Source organism: Gorilla gorilla, chromosome 5, assembly GCF_029281585.2.
Source record: "Gorilla gorilla gorilla isolate KB3781 chromosome 5, NHGRI_mGorGor1-v2.1_pri, whole genome shotgun sequence".
NCBI classification, from domain to species: domain Eukaryota; kingdom Metazoa; phylum Chordata; class Mammalia; order Primates; family Hominidae; genus Gorilla; species Gorilla gorilla.
The window spans coordinates 86,714,442-86,734,731 of record NC_073229.2 but is presented as its reverse complement, the minus strand read 5'-3'; the positions used below and the strand labels follow the sequence as shown (position 1 = coordinate 86,734,731).

Below are 20,290 nucleotides of genomic sequence, written 5' to 3'. Positions count from 1 at the left end.
GAGTCGAGGAGATCAAGGTTACAGTGAGCTATGACCAAACTATTGCACTTTAGCCTTGGCAACAGCAAGACTCTGCCAAAAAATAAAAAAATAAAAAGAAAGAAAGGAAGGAAGGATATTGTAAACCTCAGGACAATCAATACAATCATTAAAAGAAGTGTAATTGGTGCTGTAAGAGAGAAGATAAAAATAATCATGTAAAGTACCCAACTAAAACCAGAGCACATGGAAAAAGAGGAATATGGAAATCAATGAAATACAGTTACAAAAAAATTGCTTATCAGAGTGGAGAAAAACAAATAAACAAGACCCACCTATAATCTATTTACAAGAAACACTTTAAATATAAAGACTCAGGTGGGTTAAAAGAGACGAGAAAAGATATATTATGCTCCCACTAATCAAAAGAAATCTTCAGCAGCTCAAGTAATTTCAGATAAAGCAGTCTTCAGGGAATCAATTCTGCAAACAGACATAACAATCCTATATGTGCATGCACCTAGCAACATTATGCCAAAATATATTAGACAAGTGATAAAACAGACAGGAATAAGAGAAAACCCGCCATTACAGTTGGATACATTAAATACCCCTATTTGTAACTGATAAGCCAAGCAGGCAGAAACCTCATACAGATATGCTTGACCAATCAGCACTATAAAACAGCTTGATATAATTGTCAATTATAGAGTACTCTATCCAACAGCAGGAGGAATTCTTTTGAGACTGTGTAGAACATTTAGCAAGATAGCACACATTCTAGACCATAAAACACACCTGAGCACATGAAGACAAAATGAAATCATAAAACATATATCCCCATGCCACAGTGGAATAAAAGTAGGATTCAGTAAAAGAAAGATAGTTGAAGAAATGTCAAATTATTTGAAATTTAACAGTGTACTTTGAATAACACATTGGTCAAAGAAGTCTGAAGAGAAACTTAAAAAATATTTTGAACTAAATGAAAATGAAACTATAACTGGTCAAACCATGTGAGATCCAGAAAAAGCAGTGCACAGAGACAAACGTATAACATTAAATGCATATATTAGAAAGTAAAATCTATAATCAATAACTTAAGCTTCTACTTTAAGAAGCTAGAGAAATAACAGCCAAACTAAGCAAAAGAAGAGAAATAATTAAAATTAGAACAGACCTCAGTAAGATTAAAAATAGAAAAACAATAAAGAAAATAAACTAATACAAAAGTTATTATTTGAAAATATTAATAAAATTGGTAAAGACTCTAGTCAGGCTAATCAAGGGAAAAAAGAGAGAGAGGACACAAGTTATTAATATAATAAATCAAACAGGGATTGCCATTATTGTTCCTATGGGCATTAAGAGGATATATAAAAGGATACTAAACACAATTTTCTGTCTCAATATTTGAAAATGTTGATAAAATAGACAAATTTCTTGAATGACACAAACTATCAATACTCATGCAAGAAAAGATCATCTGAATAGGCCTACATATATTAAAGAAATTGAATCAATAACTAATACTCTTTCATAAAAGAAATCACCTCAGATTAATTCACTGGTAAATTCTATCAACTGTGAAAGAAAGAAATGATGCCAATTCTTCATAACCTCTTCCAGTAAAATAGAAGCAGATGGAACACTTACTAAGTCATTTCCTGAGGCTAGCATTACCCTAATTCCAAAAGTAGACAAATGTATTAAAATAAAGGAAAACTATAGACTAATAACTCTCATGAACATAGACACAACATTCTCAACAAATATTTAAACTTGAATCCAACAATAAGTAAAAAGAATAATAAATTTTTTATTATAGAAATAAATAAACAGTAATTTATTCCACAGTGCAAAGTTAGGTCTCCATTTTAAAATTAATCATTGTAATCTACCATATTGATACTCTAAAGGAAAAATATTTTATAATTATATAAACTGACACAGAAAAAATATTTTACAAAATTTAACAACTAATCTGGATGAAAACTCTCAGAAAGCCAAAAATAGAGGAGAAAAACAGCAATTTAGTAAAGAACATCTGTAAAATCCTACAGTTATGCTAATTCGTGTAGAAAAATGGATACTTTCCTCCAAAGGTCTGGAACAAGGCAAGAATGTCCTCTCATCACTGCTATTCAACACTAGGAAATTCTAGCTAGTGCATTTAGAAAATAAAAGCATGAAAATATATGCAGACTAATAAGAAAGACATAAAATGGTCTGTATTCCCAAATATTAAAAAATGCCTTAAATAAGTCAGTATAGCATGGGTCCAGGATAAAATTTAATACTGTATACAAAGTCAACTGCTTTCCCCTGTAACAGCAATGAACAACTAATATTTAAAGGAAAAATAATACCATTTGTAATAGTATCCAAAATAAATAAATAATTGGGTATATACCTACAAAACTATGTACTGACCTATATGTGGAAAACTAAACTCTGATAAAAATCTAAATACATATTATAAATAAATAGAAAGAGATTTCATGTTCATTGACTGGGAGCCTCAATATAATTAAGGCTCTTCTTACCTGTTTGATCCATAGATTCAGTACAATCCCAATCAAAATTACATCAAGCTATTTTGCCAGTATTGGCACCCTGGTTATAGAGTTTTTATGGTAAGGCAAAAGACTAGAATAACCACCAAAATACTGAAGAAAATAAGGTTGGAGAATACACTCTGCCTTATTTCAACACTTAACTATTAAGCAACAATAATCAAGGTAGCCTGGTATTGACAAAAGAACAAGCATGTAGATCAATGGAACAGAATAGATAGTCCAAACATAGACCCACACAAATGTAGTCAACTAATTTGTGATAAATAATCAAATGTAATTCAAAGCCAAAAGTATAGTCTTCTTATTAATTGGTTTTGGAAGAATTTGATATTCATATACAAATAAAATGAACATAGGCATTGAATTTACAACTTACACTCTTCACAAAAATTAGATCAAAATGAATTACATACCTAAATGTAAAACACTTAACTACAAAATTTCTAGGAGAAAACGTAGGATAAAATGTAGATGACCCTGGGCTTGGCAATACATTTTTTGATACAACACCGAAAGCATAATTCATGACAGAAAATGGAAATTTGGACTTTATTAAAAGTAAAATCTGCTCTGAAGAGACACTGTTAAGAGAACAAAAATAACTACTTGGAGAAATATTGGCAAAACACATATCTGATAAAGGATTTTTATCCAAATGTAAAAGGATTCTTAAAACTCAATAATAATAAAACAACAAATTAAACGTGCATTAGATCTGAATAGACAATTCAACCCCCAAAATATACAGATGGTAAATAAACATACAAAAAGGTGTTCAACATCATTTGTCATTAGAAATTTAAGCAAGCAACAATGAGATACCAGCAAATACCTATTTAAATGGCTAAAATCCAAAGAACTCACACTGCTACTGCTGGCAAAGATGCAAAGTAATAATAACTCCTGATTAATTGCTGGTAAACATTTTTTAAAAATCATGGTACCACCACTTTGGAAAACAGTTTAATAGTTTCTTCCAAAACTAAGTATAGTTTATTACATTCCAAAGAATTAGTATGGCAATGGAGGCAGGGTTAAAAGAGTGGTGGTGAAACTTGACAAATACTACCTCAAGACAGGTGATCAAGGTTAACATTAATGGTGACTACTTATATACCATATGATGTGATGAAAATGACACTTTACTGCTTCACTTCTTAAAGAATATTTTACTTCTGTGGTCTTTCTCCCCAGTACATATTACTTTTGTACAACAATGGAAAAGAAATCAGATGAATCATAACTGCAGGGTGTTCTTCTACAAATACTTAAGCAATAGTCCTAAAAAATCTCAAGGTCATCAAAACAAGGCAAGTGACAACCAGGAAGTGCCTAAGAAGATATTACTACTATATGTAATGTAGTAGCCTGAATAGGATCCTAGAAAATAAAAGGGAACATAATGTAAAAAATGAAAAAGTCTGAATAAAGCATTGACATTAAGTAAAATTCATTAGTTAATATACTAATATTAACTCATTAATTGTGACAAATATGTTATACTAATATGAAACATTAAAAATCATAGAAACTGGACAATATGGTATACATGAGAACATTCGGCACTCTCTTCCTAATAACTTTGTAAATTTAAAACTCTACTAAATTTTTTTTAACAAAATATGTATTTAAAAAGTTAATATAATAAAGATCCATGTGCAGGATTTTCTGGGATGTAATTTTTCAACTTCTTTGAGTTAATACCCAAAGTATGATTTGTTTGAGTTGAGTATGATTATTGGATCACATAGTAAGAGTATGTTTAGTTTTGTAAGACATCCTTATGCTCTTTATAGCAGCTTTATTCATAATTGTCAAAACATGGAAGCAAAACATTTTTGTCTATAAGTTGCATATAGCCTTTGACTTTAATATACTTAAGCTATCTTAATTTCAATGAAAGGTCAATGTTTAAACAGAGAACCTTTTTTTCGTGAAAGCTAAAACATAGACAATGGAAAAGAAGTTATACTTATTTTTTTTAAAAAATCAATAATCTATAAGACTATATGTGGAGAAAGGAAAAGGAAGTACAAAATAAGGCATAATTTATTTAAAATCTTATTTTATAAAACAAGCTCTGTTTTTTAAAAGCAAATAATCATGTTGGTAAATGTATGATGCTGTGGTCTCATCCATTTCTGTTTAATAATAATATTTTCACCCTCTAGATAATGGCAAAGTTGTCTAGATAATATTTTTAAGGCAAGCTTAAAGTGTTTCAAAAAAACTAATTTCTTACAGCATATTTTAATATGTCAACAATAATCTCTATACTTTTTTATAATGTCATATATGGAATTATATATTTTGATAAAAATTTAACCACAAGCTAAAGAAATGTTAATACAAAATTTATAATTGCAATTGAAATATCTTGAATGGTAAATCTTTTATACTCTATAATCAGTGAGTTACCAAGCGTCATTCTTTACTCCAGTTACAATATATTGATGTTTCTTTCCATTTCCTTTACCACTTTTAATCCATATATTATAGACCAACAGTATAATGGCAACGATAATTTATGTGTTTTTCTTAAATGTAGTTTTTCCTTATTAAAATATAAAATATTCTAGAAAAAATATATTATCTCTGTTAAGTGATAGGAAATATAATCTTAAAAGAGTTGAATAATGAAACCTCAATGTAATCATTTAAATTCTCATTTTAATCATCTACAAAAGAGAAATAACTAACAATACCAATATGCTGTGATGACTCAAATTGAGATGAAGGCTGCATACACCTCCCTTCTCCCACACACAGACAAACGCACATGTATACGTGGACACTCACAGATACAGTGATACTATTGTCAATTATTTTCCATTCCAGATTACTTACAGAAAACCAATTTCACTTCACAGAAGACAAACTGTTTCTAATAAGTACTCTTTAATAGAGCTATTTAAGATTTCTGAGGCCTACTCATAGAGTGTGTGGATTAAAAAGGAAAATATTTTTAAAATACTGACATATTAAATTTAATCCCTAAATATTTAAGCATGTTAAAAAGCATTATAAAATTATACATTTGTAAGTAGCTGAGTGATGAGCAAAACAAAAAGTTCCGACCTTCCCCCACCCCCAAGCGTAATCCACAATGCACTTCATTCTTCAGCTCATCTGTGACAGTCTTGTGGCTCTTTCTACCTCCTGACATCACTGACCCTTGCACATTCCCTACAATCACTTCATTCCTGACTGTTTATTTACTTTAGGATTATATAAATCTGGGAGACAGAAATAAGAGGGAATTGAATGAAGGTACATTTCTGCCTATTATTTCTTCTTCAAAAAGGATACTATAATGTGAAGGCACTTGTAGAGTGGTGCTCAAGCTAGAGATCTGAGTTTAAACACAGCTTTATGAAGAAGTTCATGTAGTAAATGAGATTTTAACTCTATTTTGGCAACTTGTTTACTTAATTACTCTTCTTCCATAGACAATTTTTTCAAAGATTTTTTAAATTTGATTTTTCTCTCCCATAATCCCACCATACCACTCAAATCTACCTGCTCTTATAGCATCAACTGACCAGTTACTGAGTTTACCACCATTATGATAATCAAATATAGAAAACTCACTTCATAATTTATAAAAGTGCCAACTCTAAAAATTCTGAAAACCTTTTTCTTTGTTTTTCTTAACAAAATGCAAGGATAATTTGAGATACCTTCTTTCACTTGTCTCTTGAATATTATTGTTCTCCAGGATTGTCTATCATCCTTTGCCTGAGCCACTTTGTTTAATCCTATGCCTTATTGGCAATCATGTTGTGAATATTCTTTCTCCTAAAGTACCTGCCTCCTTTGCCTCAGAAGCCTAACTGGGTGTGTGCATTTGTGTATGAGATGGTAAATGTGACTGAGAGCACGTGTTTTGGAGTCAGGTCAATACATGCACCACTGCTTATTGATTGTGTGAGCTTGGGCAAGTCCTTAATCTTTCTGTGCTTCAGTTTTCTCATTTTATTTTTTATTTTTTACTCTTTTTATTTTTATTTCTTTGGACACTATGGTGACTTAAGTTTTCTCATTTTTAAAATGGGGCCATGACTATGTACCTCACAGGATCATTGTCATAATCAAGACAGTGTACTAAAGAAGGACCGGTGTCTCCCAATAGTAGGAGCATAATCGATAAAGTCAGTCACTACTCCCTTAAAAAATATGAATAAATCAGCTGTCTCTTCTCTAGTACTCTCAGTTTTATTTTAAAATTTACCATTTTTTTCCCTTTTCTAGTATCCTTGCTAAAATGTTCATCATTCACACTGCTGGTAGCATTTCTGAAACACACATTTTCACTCCTATAATTTTAGTCCAATCTGTGGTAGGTAAAATTTGTTGCTTACTTTCTAGAGCACAGGCATAAATTATGAGAACTTTTATATCTGTTAATTTTATCTCTTCTATTTCTAATTTTCCTCTTTGTATATGTTTTGAAGGTACAATGTATAATTTATACAAATAAAAAGCTGCTTATTGTGGAGGTCATACTTCTTAAGTGAAACATGAAAAATATCAGGTATATAGAATCAACTACAAGCTTATTAAAGGCTTCCACAGTTCATAATATTGTCTATTGAGTGCAAATAGAAATAAATTACATCCATCATCTCCAATCTCTACTCAACTATCTTTAATTGAATGCCTATTATATGCCAACTATTATAATGAGCATGTTCTATTCAAATTATTTTTTGGCTTATATAAAACTTATTTGTTTAAACTTATTACCTTGTTTTTTTAAAAGATGTAATTTAAGCTGTTTGTGAAAGAAGAAATACTGTTCATGTTTTCTTAACTACTGAATTTAAGTTGGACCTTATTTGTTAGAATAACCTAACTACAAAGCTACTATAAAAGTGATACAGTTCATACAGTTCTGAAATTACACATATTTTCCTGTGAAATATTTTTCTGGTAACGTAACCTGTCAAGTGATGTTATGGTTGTAATTATGTGAAATGCTGTCAATGGCTCCATCGTAGTTCTGGGTTTCTGGACTTCTTGGCTCAAGAATTTATAAGATATTAATGGTAATATCACCTGGGATAAAATTACTTCCTGATTTTAATCATATGTGTGTTTAGAATTGAGGAGAATGCCATTTGGCTTGCTATTTTGACAGGGTTTGAAGAATGTCTTTATAAATGAAAAACTGAGACACATAACATCATACCTTTGGGGTCAAAATTACATCACCTTTTTCAAATTTATAATGTTTATATTACTCTAGTTCTCAATAAAATCCAAAGCATTTTGTATTCAGCATGTATAGATATACAGTGACTTCACAGATGTTTTTCTGTTAGTGTTTTTTTTTCCTTTGCTGCTATTTTCATTTATTTAAATTTTCACAAGGCGGAAATGCAATGCATCAAGCCACTTTCTCTTTGAAAACATAAATGCACAATAATTAGAGACCCAGCGTGCTCTAAGAACCATGGGATTAGCCCCACAATAATGTGGGCTCACATCTGCAGTCGGTCTAAAAATGTCACATAGGCCTAATTTTGCTTCAATGCAAATGTAATTTGTTTCCTCGCATTTACATGTGGAAATAAATTTGTGACTGTGTTTAACTCATTTGCTATTTAATCTTTAGTGTATCCTTTTCAACTAAGCTGCTGGGAAAATAATACACCTGTGCAGGTTGCTACTACTGTAAATTTGTGATTTACAGGTACAAAAGTATTTCAGTATTGCCTAGTGATTCATATCTTTCTCTAAAACCTCACTTTCTCTCTTGTGACTTCTGAACACTTGTGCTAGAAAATCACTCAGATAGACCTTAAACTAAGCGTATGCACAAGTGAATCAGACTTCTCCCCTCTTCCTTGCCGTCTTACTGCTCCAACTGGTCTTCCTGGATTTTCTTCTCTTTCTTTAGGCCAACAGCCTTGGAGATGTAGTAATTCTACCATTTCAATATTTATGGACTTCACGAGTGTTATATTTGTATTGCCTCTGTACTAATCAGTCTTCATTATTGTTTCACTACATTAGTGTTGTTTTCTCCTCCACAAGTGTCTCAATTCTTTTAATTGCACTCACCAATATGTTCCTCACCTTGAAACTAGACTAATGCTATTAAATTATAGTGAGTTCTCAATGTAGTTGACAGGTTCTTCAGAACTGTGACTTTAAGCAAAACGACACACAACATGTTGGTCCTCAACATCTTTTCCTTCTCTGTCTTTTCATTGTAACATTGAAGAGAGAACAAAATTGATTTTGTCATATGTTGTTTTGCTTGAAGTCGCAGTTTCCAAGAACCTATGGACAAAGTTAAGTGAGGATTTATTTATTTATTTATTTTGTTAATCATCTATGTGAAATCTTCAAGAGTCTCTTCATTGCTCTCGAATAAAATATGAGCTCCTTTACTGAGAATGGCTGCTCCTTCTTGATATAATCTCTTCCTAAATGGAATGCTTATCTTTAATTGCAATTCCTTTTCCCTCTTTGATGAGAAAGCTCCACTTCTCTTACTTCCTTAAAGGCATCCAGTGTCACATTCACCTCAAAATCTTTAGATGTAGATGCTCTCTCCTGGAACATTTTTCCCTTGGCAATTTTCCCAGGTGATTCCGTTTTATCATTTTAGCTTAGATTTTGTTTCCTGGATTGGACTAAATGTCCTTGCTACATGTCTCATAGACCATTAGACTATTTTGTTGATAGCAATTTGATGATGTTGCTTGTCTAATGATCTGTCTCCTTCATTGAGTTCTTAATTCCTTCCATTGATACCCTATTCCAGCTGATTATTGATGAATCCTGGTACTGAGCATATTGCCTTGCACATAGATTGAGCTCAAATATACGTGTTTGAATTATTTTTTAAACCTTTAGCAAGATTGATAATTTAAATCTATAAAATTAACAAGGTGATTAATATATTTGAAAATGACATGATTATGTAGAACATTTAATTATGTAGAAGTTGTATTTTATCTTTCTATATGCATATTTGTGTTATTTGTCACATGAATTTATATTTCATAGATTTATAATATGTAGAACTGAAATTGCAAAGAGGTAATTTATAATTCAAATTTGATTTCTGCCTGATCTAAAATACCCATTAAAATGTTAGACTTACCATAAAGATTTGATATGAATTAACAAATAAATTATATAATGGCATAACATATTGTATTTTAACGACATTTAATTGAACTTTATGGTACAGTAGAAAATGCCGATATTTTGAATCTGACAAACCTGAATTTTAATCCAACATATACCACTTACCTGCTGGATGAAACTGTACAATAACAAAGATAAAAGCTGCTATTTATTGAGTGACTCATATATGTTTACATAGCCATTCCATCTTCAATACTACCTTGTTAATTAGGTGTACTTCTCCCTGATGTACCTATTTGAAAGTGGAGAGAATTAAATCTCAGGTTGCCTAAGGACATTAAACAAATGAATAACATAACTGAGATCCAAAGAACACGTTTTTTTCACTAATGTCATTTACCTTTCCTCTCAAAATTTGAGTTTAATTGTGAGGATTGCAGTTTATTTGTTAATCAAGTAGTAGAGTGATTTGTACAGAGAAAACCTTCAATAATTGGTAGTTGCCTTTTTTTTAAAAAAAAGGTCAATATATTAAACTCAGAAATCCTTTATGTTTTCTTGCCCTCTGGAACAACAGAATTGATGGGCTGACCCCTCCTTTCAGTTACTACCATTTAACTTATATTTATTTTTACTTTATTTACTTATATTTATAATCTTTTCATTACTGCTTTTTTGACTTTCTTTTCCCTCTTTATCTGGCACCTTCCACCTTTCCTACAGAAGACTCATTCTAGGTTAGTCATTTGCACAACAGAATTTTACATATATATGGGAGTTCCCATCCTCTGGATTATCATAAAAGGAACATGATTATCACTATCAGTTATTTTAAGGCTTATTTTTATATAAAATATTACATGAAAAATATGTTTAAATGGTGTTTACTCTTCTATGTTTTAAAGGTGTTTTTTGAAAACTAATCAGAAGAGGAATGCTTATCTCCCAAGAAAATTGAAACCATCTGTAAAAGAATCTTGGCTGTGCTGTGTTTTGATTAGATTGAAGCTTGGTGTAAAGAGAAAACACAAAAGACCACAGTAAGTTGCTGGCTTAATTATGTCATGAAACCAGAACGTTTCAGAATCAGGTGACTATATAAAGCTTGACCAGATCAACATATCTTGATCGTGTTTTTCTTGGCCTTCTTTCCCAAAGAAGGTCCCCAGCTGCTGGTGACACTATCTTTGCAGTGTAGGCTCTTATGAAATCTACAGAAAGAGCTAGCATTTTCTATATTATTAATTTAGGGAAAACTTCACTAACAATATATGTTTTTTTCTGTTTAAAGGAATATTTACAACATTTGAATTCCTGTTTCTCCATCAAAGCACATTGTCATCAAAGCTACTTTGGGGATAGAAAAAAGGTCAATTCCAATTCCCAGGAATCCCTAACCACAACTTTACTTGGAAATTTCCAGTAATACTTAAAACACCATTTTGCAGCAATTCTTTATGATAAACTGTAAAATACAGTTACCCGAAAATGACTGACAAATCAGTCATCATTCTGAGCCTGATGCTTTTTCACAGCTCTTTCATAAATGGAAAAACATGTAGACAGCAATTGGTGGAAGAATGGCATCCACAACCCTCATCATATGTGGTAAATTGGACACTAACAGAAAACATCTGCTTGGACTTCTACAGAGATTGCTGGTTTTTGGGTGTAAACACTAAAATAGATACTTCAGGCAATCAAGCTGTTCCCCAGATTTGCCCTTTGCAAATTCAATTAGGAGATATCCTTGTAATTTCTTCTGAACCATCTCTTCAATTTCCAGAAATAAATTTGATGAATGTTTCTGAAACATCTTTTGTTGGCTGTGTGCAAAATACCACAATGGAAGATCAGTTACTTTTTGGTTGCAGACTGAAAGGAATGCACACTGTTAATTCTAAGTGGCTGAGTGTTGGGACACATTATTTTATCACAGTTATGGCAAGTGGTCCATCACCTTGTCCACTGGGACTTCGACTAAATGTGACAGTGAAACAGCAGTTCTGCCAGGAATCTCTGAGTTCAGAATTTTGCTCTGGTCATGGTAAATGTCTTAGTGAAGCTTGGAGCAAGACATATAGCTGCCATTGCCAGCCTCCATTTTCTGGAAAATACTGCCAGGAACTTGATGCATGTTCTTTTAAACCATGTAAAAATAATGGCAGTTGCATTAATAAAAGAGAAAATTGGGATGAGCAAGCATATGAATGTGTCTGTCACCCACCATTTACAGGTAAGATTGTTTAAAATATATAATTTTGTTAAAATAGAGAAACAGTGCATTTATAAACTGTTAACAGAAATCAAACTACATTTTAAACGTGGTGGCTCACACCTGTAATCCCAGCACTTTGGGAGGCCAAGGCGGGCAGATCACGAGGTCAGGAGATCGAGACCATCCTGGCTAACACGGTGAAACCCTGTCTCTACTAAAAATACAAAAAAAAAAAAATTAGCCGAGCATGGTGGCGGGCGCCTGTAGTCCCAGCTACTCGGGAGGCTGAGGCAGGAGAATGGGGTGAACCCGGGAGGTGGAGCTTGCAGTGAGCCGAGATAGCGCCACTGCAGTCCGGCCTGGGCAAAAGAGTGAGACTCCGTCTCAAAAAAAATAAAAATAAAAATAAAATAAATAAATAAAAATAAATAAAAAATTTAATAGATTCCTTAGATTTGGCTGAATATAGATTCTGGACATATACAAATCCTATCAGGGATCCTCCAAAATAAGCTTTTTGCTTAACTGAAAGAGGGCTCTTAGAAACATGTTTAATAGTGAAATATCTATATCTACATCTTTCCCAACATTCATTCTTAATGTCTCATACATTAAAACATAAGATTATCAGAATAATATAAAAGCTTTTAGTCACTGAATGAATTCCCAAGATTATGGTATTTAGATAGGTGATAACTTGAAAATAAATTATGCATCTCAGTAGAGGAAGTTAGGGAACTATGGTTGAAGGGAAGTGATTGAAGCTGCTTGGCAGAATTGGAGAGGAACAGATAATTGTGAGCCAAGAGCAATGTCTTAAATGGATGTTGGTGTGGCATCCAAATGGTGATTTATAACTGATAGTGACAAGGATGGAAAGAAGATGTTATAATTAATAACGGTTGTAATAAGCTCAATAAGAGGCAATAATCAGAAAAGGTTGTAAAAAGATGTTTGGTGAGTAATTAAGCCAGAGGAAAGGCAATCTAAAAAAAATGTAAATGATGCTGCCTGAGGCTAACGTGAAGTTTGAAGGGAATAAAACTCTCTCTACTTGAGAATATACTAGAGGAATCTGGGGTCATCGGAGGAAAGAAAGTGAGGAGAAAGATTTAAAAAATGTAGGGAACATTTAAAGCTTGGAAACTTGTGAAAGAATTTATTTGAGGGTTTGACAGACCTGGCATGGAGAGTTACAAGTGAAATAAGACCACGATGATCTAACAAAGAGAAATATTTGACACAGCTGATAATAATAGTATAGGAAAACAGCAGATTGGTATGTATTTTGGTCATAAAAGAGGAAGGAAGGTTAGAGCAGAGATATATCTAGAGCAGATCACCTGCAGGGATTTAACTGTAATTTTGTTAGGCAGGCTTTAGGGGGATTCCTTCTCCCCTGTGCCTGAGGCTGACTCCATTGGAGCCAAGTTTAAAGAGGCTGTGTGATAACATGTAATGGGAGCCGACTTGGAGGCGGCTCATGCCTGTAATCCCAGCACTTTGGGAGGCCGAGGCAGGCGGATCACCTGAGGTAAGGAGTTCAAGACCAGCCTGGCCAACATGGTGAAACCCCGTCTCTACAAAAATACAAAAATTAGCCGGGCATAATGGCGGGTGCCTGTAATCCCAGCTACTCGGGATGCTGAGGCGGAAGAATCCCTTGAACCAGGAGGTAGAGTTTGTAGTGAGCTGAGATCGCACCATTGCACTCCAGCCTGGGCGATGAAGGGAGACTGTCTCAAAAAATAAGATAAAATAAAAAGATGTAATAGAAGACCTCAATAAGCCATTGTAGGCTGTAAAATTCACCTAATCCAATCTTTCAAATAGTCATTTTGAACTTGATAGCTCAGTACCAAGATCATTATAGAAGTTAATACCAATAATAGCCACTGAATATATTGTCTCTATAACGTGGATCAAATTCTCATTTGACTGTGTTGGCATTGGTGATAGAAGGTGCAAGTTATACGTCTTCTTTCCGCTGGGGTATATCAGGTGATTAAAGTTAAGGTAGACTAGAGAAAATGTGAAAACACTCAAACTGCTGATTTGGAGTGAATGATAAAGCAATTTAATAGACAGTCTTTAAAGCATCCATTTTCACCTGTCCAAAGAGTTTTAAAGAACATTTGGCCAGAAAATTTCTACCTTGTGTCAGAATATTAATTTGCATGTATGCATTCATAGTTTATGGGATATTATTTTAGTGGTTTTATTATAACTGCATAGAATGGTTTGCTTCCTACTCAATTTCCTTCCTTCCTTCCTTCCTTCTTTCCTTCTTTGCTTCCTTCCTTCCTTTCTCTCTTTCTGTCTTTCTCTTTGTTTCTTTCTTTCTTTCTTTCTTCTTTCTTTCTCTTTCTCTTACAGCCATAGGTGCTTTAAATCATTAAGCTTTGAGCACTATAAAATACCTAAATAATGCTTACTTATTTTTATAACCTTAAGAATACTCCATTTGCCACTTTAATTATAAATAATTACTTCAATTTTAAAAATCAAAGAAGATAATGAAATATGTAGAATTGTCAAAACAGTTGAGAATGCTTACTGCATTAGTTTGCTAGAGCCGTCATAACAAAGTACCATAGACTGGATGGCTTAAACAGAAACTTATTTTCTCACAGTTTTAGATGCCAAAAGTCAAAGATTGGCAGATATGGTTTCTTCTGAGTTCTATTTGCTTGGTCCATAGACTGCTGTCTTCTCCCTGTGTCTTTATATTGTCATTTCTCTGCATGTATCTGTGTGTAAATGTTCTCCTCTTGAAAGCACACCAGTCACATTGGATTAGGACGCACGCTACTGACCTTATTTAACCTTAATTGCGTACTTCTCTAAAGATATTATCTCCAAATATAGATACTCTGTGATGCTGAGGGTTAGGACTTCAACATATGAATTTGGTGGGGGTGGGTGGGCACAATTTAGCTCATAAAACTCACTAAGTTTTAATTAGGGTGTGGCCTATTGAGCATTATACTGTTAATTTAGTTTTTATGTTTGGAAAACCTTTTGAAACACAATTATTTTTATTTATATTTTCATTATTTATATTTTCATTACATTTAGGGTTGCTTGGAGGCAAATGAAGAAAAAAATTCTGCATTAGTGAGGCAGGGATGTCAGTATATAAGGAATTTGAAAGACATCAATGATAATGGCAAAAACTGCTCATAAATTAAATTAAGAGCTTAATTAAACTGGGGAAAAAACATATTGCCAAATTACATGCAGTTGGTTTGTGACAACATTTGTCCACTTGCTATGCCCTGGGATTTTCAAGGCACATACCTCTACTAAGGTATTATAAGATGATTAAATATGCATAGAATGAGTATGTTATGGAAGGCTGTGTGTGTGTGTGTGTGTGTGTGTGTGTGTGTGTATCTGATATAGTCGGACCACAATAGTATGTGTAAGTGAGATTTGGAAAATTTGATATGCCAGCAAGTGCAAAGAAGTGTTGAATTTGGAAGTTTGTGCACATATTCTGAGAATCCAGGCAGCCATTTCTGCTTTTGAATTGTTCCCTTGGCTAGGGGGTAAGTCTGAGAAACAGTACACATTTGAATGTGTCATTTTGTAAATTATCACTGCAATACTATCAATGTATGTTGAAAAACTGGTACGTAAATGTATGAATATTATCTATCATGAAAATACAATTAAAATTTTAAAATATTATGTAAATTAAATAAAGCTCAAATACTACAAGCCAGAAAAATATTTGGATATTATAGTCGTGGGTCAGAAGATGAAAAACTTATGTAAAGTATCAAAATTAATTTCTATATCAATTTAAATGCATCATCGTATAACATGGTTTCATAACTGAAATTACATTTGTCAGAATTTGATATTTTCATTATTAAAGAATTGAGGGAAAACTGATGGTTATAATATTGATATCCAATGTAAAAAAAACTTTTTTTCATTGTTATAGGAAAGAATTGCTCAGAAATAATTGGCCAATGTCAACCACATGTCTGTTTCCATGGAAACTGCAGCGATATTACTTCGAATAGTTTCGTTTGTGAATGTGATGAGCAATTTTCAGGTAAAAAATGCATATATATACATCCATATACACAAGTAACTTTAATTTTATCTATGTATTTCAAATTAAATGTGAAATATTTCCTTTATTATTGAAAAATACAATTTTAGAAGTTATATATACTGAACTCTTTTATGGTAAAGTTTTATAAATCAATTTGGTTAATACAATTAAATCATACTACTGCTAAATGTTTTATAGCATAAGAAGAGTCTGAACAACAGTTCACATGCTTTTCACCATAAAATTACTTACATCTTTCTTCAGACTTGCATTTACGACCAATGAATTTGAAATTGTTCATGTGTTTATTTGACACTTCTTAACCATTAAATTTTAAATTATGGACATTTTCACTGAACACATGTTGAGGTTTCTGTTAATTTCTTTAAAAAAAGTCTGCTAAAGGAAGATATTATTACATCTTTTTTGATATAAAATATGCAGATAAAATATATATTTTTAAATTACACTTTAAGTTCTGGGTTACATGTGAAGGATGGGCAATTTTGTTACATAGGTATGCCATGTGCCATGGTGGTTTGCTCACCCATCAACCCGTCACCTATATTAGGTATTTCTCCTAATGCTATCCCTCCCCTAGCTGCCAACTCCCAACAGGCCCCAATGTGTCATGTTCCCCTCCCTGTGTCCATGTGTTCTCATTGTTCAACCCCCATTTATGACTGAGAACTTCCAGCGTTTGGTTTACTGATCTTGCGATAGTTTGCTGAGAATGATGGTTTCCAGCTTCATCCATGTCCCTACAAAGGACATGAAATCATCCTTTTTTTTTTATGGCTGCATAGCATTCCATGGTGTATATGTGCCACATTTTCTTTATCCAGTCTATCATTGATGGACATTTGGGTTAGTTCCAAGTCTTTGCTATTGTGAATTGTGCTGCAGTAAACATATGTGTGCATGTGTCTTTATCGTAGAATGATTATAATCCTTTGGGTATATGCCCAGCAATGGGATTGCTGGGTCAAATGTTATTTCTAGTTCTGGATCCTTGAGGAATCACCACACTGCCTTCCACAATGGTTGAACTAATTTACATTCCCACCAACAGTGTAAAAGCATTCCTATTTTTCCACAACCTCTCTAGCATCTGTTGTTTCCTGACTTTTTAATGATCACCATTCTAAATAGCATAAGATGGTATCTCATTGTGGCTTTGATTTGCATTTCTCTAATGACCAGTGATGATGAGCATTTTTTCACATATCTGTTGGCTGCATAAAGGTATTCTTTTGCGAAGTGTCTGTTCATATCCTTTGCCCATTTTTTGATGGGGTTGCTTGCTTTCTTCTTGTAAATTTGTAAGTTCTTTGTAGATTCTGGATATTAACCCTTTGTCAGATGGATAGATTGCAAAATTTTTCTCCCATTCTGTAGGTTGCCTGTTCACTCTGATGACAATTTCTTTTGCTGTGTGGAAGCTCTTTAGTTTAGTTAGATCCCATTTGTCAATTTTGGCTTTTGTTGACATTGCTTTTGGTGTTTCAGACATGAAGTCTTTGCCCATGCCTATGTCCTGAATGGTATTCCCCAGGTTTTCTTCTAGGATTTTTATGATTCCAGGTCTTATGTTTAAATCTTTGATCCATCTTGAGTTGATTTTTGTATAAGGAGTAAGGAAGGGGTCCAGTTTTAGTTTTCAGTATATGGCTAGCCAGTTTTCCCAACACCATTTCTTAAATAGGGAATCTTTTCCCCGTTGCTTGTGTGTGTCAGGTTTGTTGAAGATCAGGTGGTGGTAGATGTATGGTGTTATTTCTGAGGTCTCCAAGAATGCTCTATATATCTGTTTTGGTACCAGTACCATGCTGTTTTGGTTACTGTAGCCTTGTAGTAAAATTTGAAGTTAGGTAGCATGATACCTCCAGCTTTGTTCTTCTTGCCCAGGATTGTCTTGGCTATGTGGGCTCTTTTTTGGTTCCATATGAAGTTTATAGTAGATTTTTCCAATTCTGTGAAGAAAGTCAGTGGTAGCTTGATGGGGATAACATTTAATCTATAAATTACTTTGGGCAGTAAGGCCATTTTCAAGATATTGATTCTTCCTATCCATGAACATGGAATGTTTTTCCATTTGTTTGTGTCCTCTCTTATTTCCTTGAGCAGTGGTTTGTAGTTTTCCTTGAAGATATCCTTCACAAAATGAAGGCAGAAACAAGATGTTTTTTGAAACCAATGAGAACAAAGACACAACGTACCAGAATCTCTGGGACACATTGAAAGCAGTGTGTAGAGGGAAATTTATAGCCCTAAATGCCCACAAGAGAAAGGAGGAGAGATCTAAAATCGACATCCTAACATCACAATTAAAAGAACTAGAGAAGCAAGAGCAAACACATTCAAAAGCTAGCAGAAGACAAGAAATAACTAAGATCAGAGCAGAACTGAAGGAGATAGAGACATAAAAATACTTTGAAAAAATCAATGAATCCAGGAGCTGGTTTTTTGAAAAGATCAACAAAATAGATGTACCACTAGCCAGACTACTAAAGAAGAAAAGAGAGAAGAATTAAATAGATGCAATAAAAAATGATAAAGGGGATATCACCACCGATCTCACAGAAATACAAACTACCATCAGAGAATAGTATAAACACCTCTATGCAAATAAACTAGAAAATATAGAAGAAATGGATAAATTCCTGGACACATACACCCTCCCAAGACTAAACCAGGAAAAATTTGAATCTCTGAATAGACCAGTAACAGGTTCTGAAATTGAGGCAATAATTAATAGCCTACCAGCCAAGAAAAGTCCAGGTCCAGATGGATTCACAGCCGAATTCTACCATAAGTACAAAAATGAGCTGGTACCATTCCTTCTGAAACTATTCCGATGAATAGAAAAAGAGGGGATCCTCCCTAACTCATTTTATGAGGCCACCATCATCCTGATACCAAAGCCTGGCAGAGACAAAACAAAAAAAGAGAATTTTAGGTCAATATCCCTGATGAACATTGATGCAAAAATCCTCAGTAAAATACTGGCAAACTGAATCCAGCAGCACATCGGAAAGCTTGTCTACCACAATCAAGTCGGCTTCATACCTGAGATGCAATGCCAGTTCAACATACACAAATCAACAAATGTCATCCATTGCATAAACAGAACCAACGACAAAAAGCACACGATTATATCAATAGATGCAGAAAAGGCCTTCCACAAAATTCAACAGCATTTCATGCTAAAAACTCTCAATAAACTAGGTATCGATGGAACGTATCTCAACATAATAAGAGCTATTTATGACAAACCCACAGCCGGTATCATACTGAATGGGCAAAAACTGGAAGCATTCCCTTTGAAAACTGGCAGAAGACAAGGATGTCCTCTCTCACCACTCCTATTCAACATAGTGTTGGAAGTTCTGGCCAGGGCAATCAGGCAAGAGAAGGAAATAAAGGTTTTCAAATAGGAAGAGAGGAAGTCAAATTGTCTCTTTTTGCAGATGACATGATTGTATATCTCGAAAACCCCATTGTCTCAGCCCAAAATCTCCTTAAGCTGATAAGGAACTTCAGCAAAGTCTCAGGATACAAAATCATTGTGCAAAAATCACAAGCATTTCTATATACCAATAACAGACAAACAGAGAGCCAAATCATGAGTGAACTCCCATTCACAATTGCTACAAAGAGAATAAAATACCTAGGAAAGAACTTACAAGGGATGTGAAGGACCTCTTCAAGGATAAAATATTTTTATAGGAGTTCTATATTTTACTTATTCAAAATCAGTTTGTTAGATAACATTTTCCAAGATATTCATGAAGTAAATGATTTCTATTTATTATTCTTTAGAACGTTTGGCTAAATTTAGATACTGCGAAGTTGTTGACTCTCTCAATTTATTTCCATTATGCTCTAGTATGTAAGTTTATCCTTGAAATTTAGGAGCCCCCTCAAATGCTTCCCACAAGCCCAGCTATTCCAAAGCACTGTTATAATATTTAAAATCTTATATACTTTTGAAATCTTATTAAATTTGCTAAGTGTCTTTCTTGACACATGGAGGAGTAAACTTCAACGCTTTATCTAAAAAATGCAACTTACTGTAATGTTCAAAAACTGATTTCTTTGGTACTTAAATTTTTTTGGCTGTTTAATCAAATTTTTGAAACTGATTTTGAGCAAGATGCAGCTAGAGCATTCTGTTACCAAAATGTCAAAGCTTCCCTGCACCCTTAGATTCATTTTCAAAGTCATTCTTTAGAGACTTAAACATTTCTAAACTTTGAATGTTATGAAAAGAAGCAAGAAAAAAAGCACATTATGCCATGTTACAATTTTTTCAATAATAGTTTTGTCACAACAAATTAG

The 20,290-nt window shown here is 33.3% G+C and overlaps 1 protein-coding gene across 18 annotated transcripts in view; it reads left to right on the top strand.

The window, feature by feature from the left end:
* The window catches only part of LOC101154628 (protein eyes shut homolog), a 460,684-nt gene that overhangs the window by 287,213 nt on the left and 153,181 nt on the right, over positions 1-20,290 (top strand). For all 18 annotated transcript variants that reach the window (XM_055391337.2, XM_055391328.2, XM_055391331.1 and 15 more), the window contains 3 exons: positions 10,568-10,702; positions 10,954-11,898; positions 15,833-15,946. In XM_055391337.2, coding sequence (XP_055247312.1) covers positions 11,151-11,898; positions 15,833-15,946 — 862 coding nt within the window. In that variant the 5' untranslated portion in view covers positions 10,568-10,702; positions 10,954-11,150. The remainder of the gene's footprint in view (positions 1-10,567; positions 10,703-10,953; positions 11,899-15,832; positions 15,947-20,290) is intronic.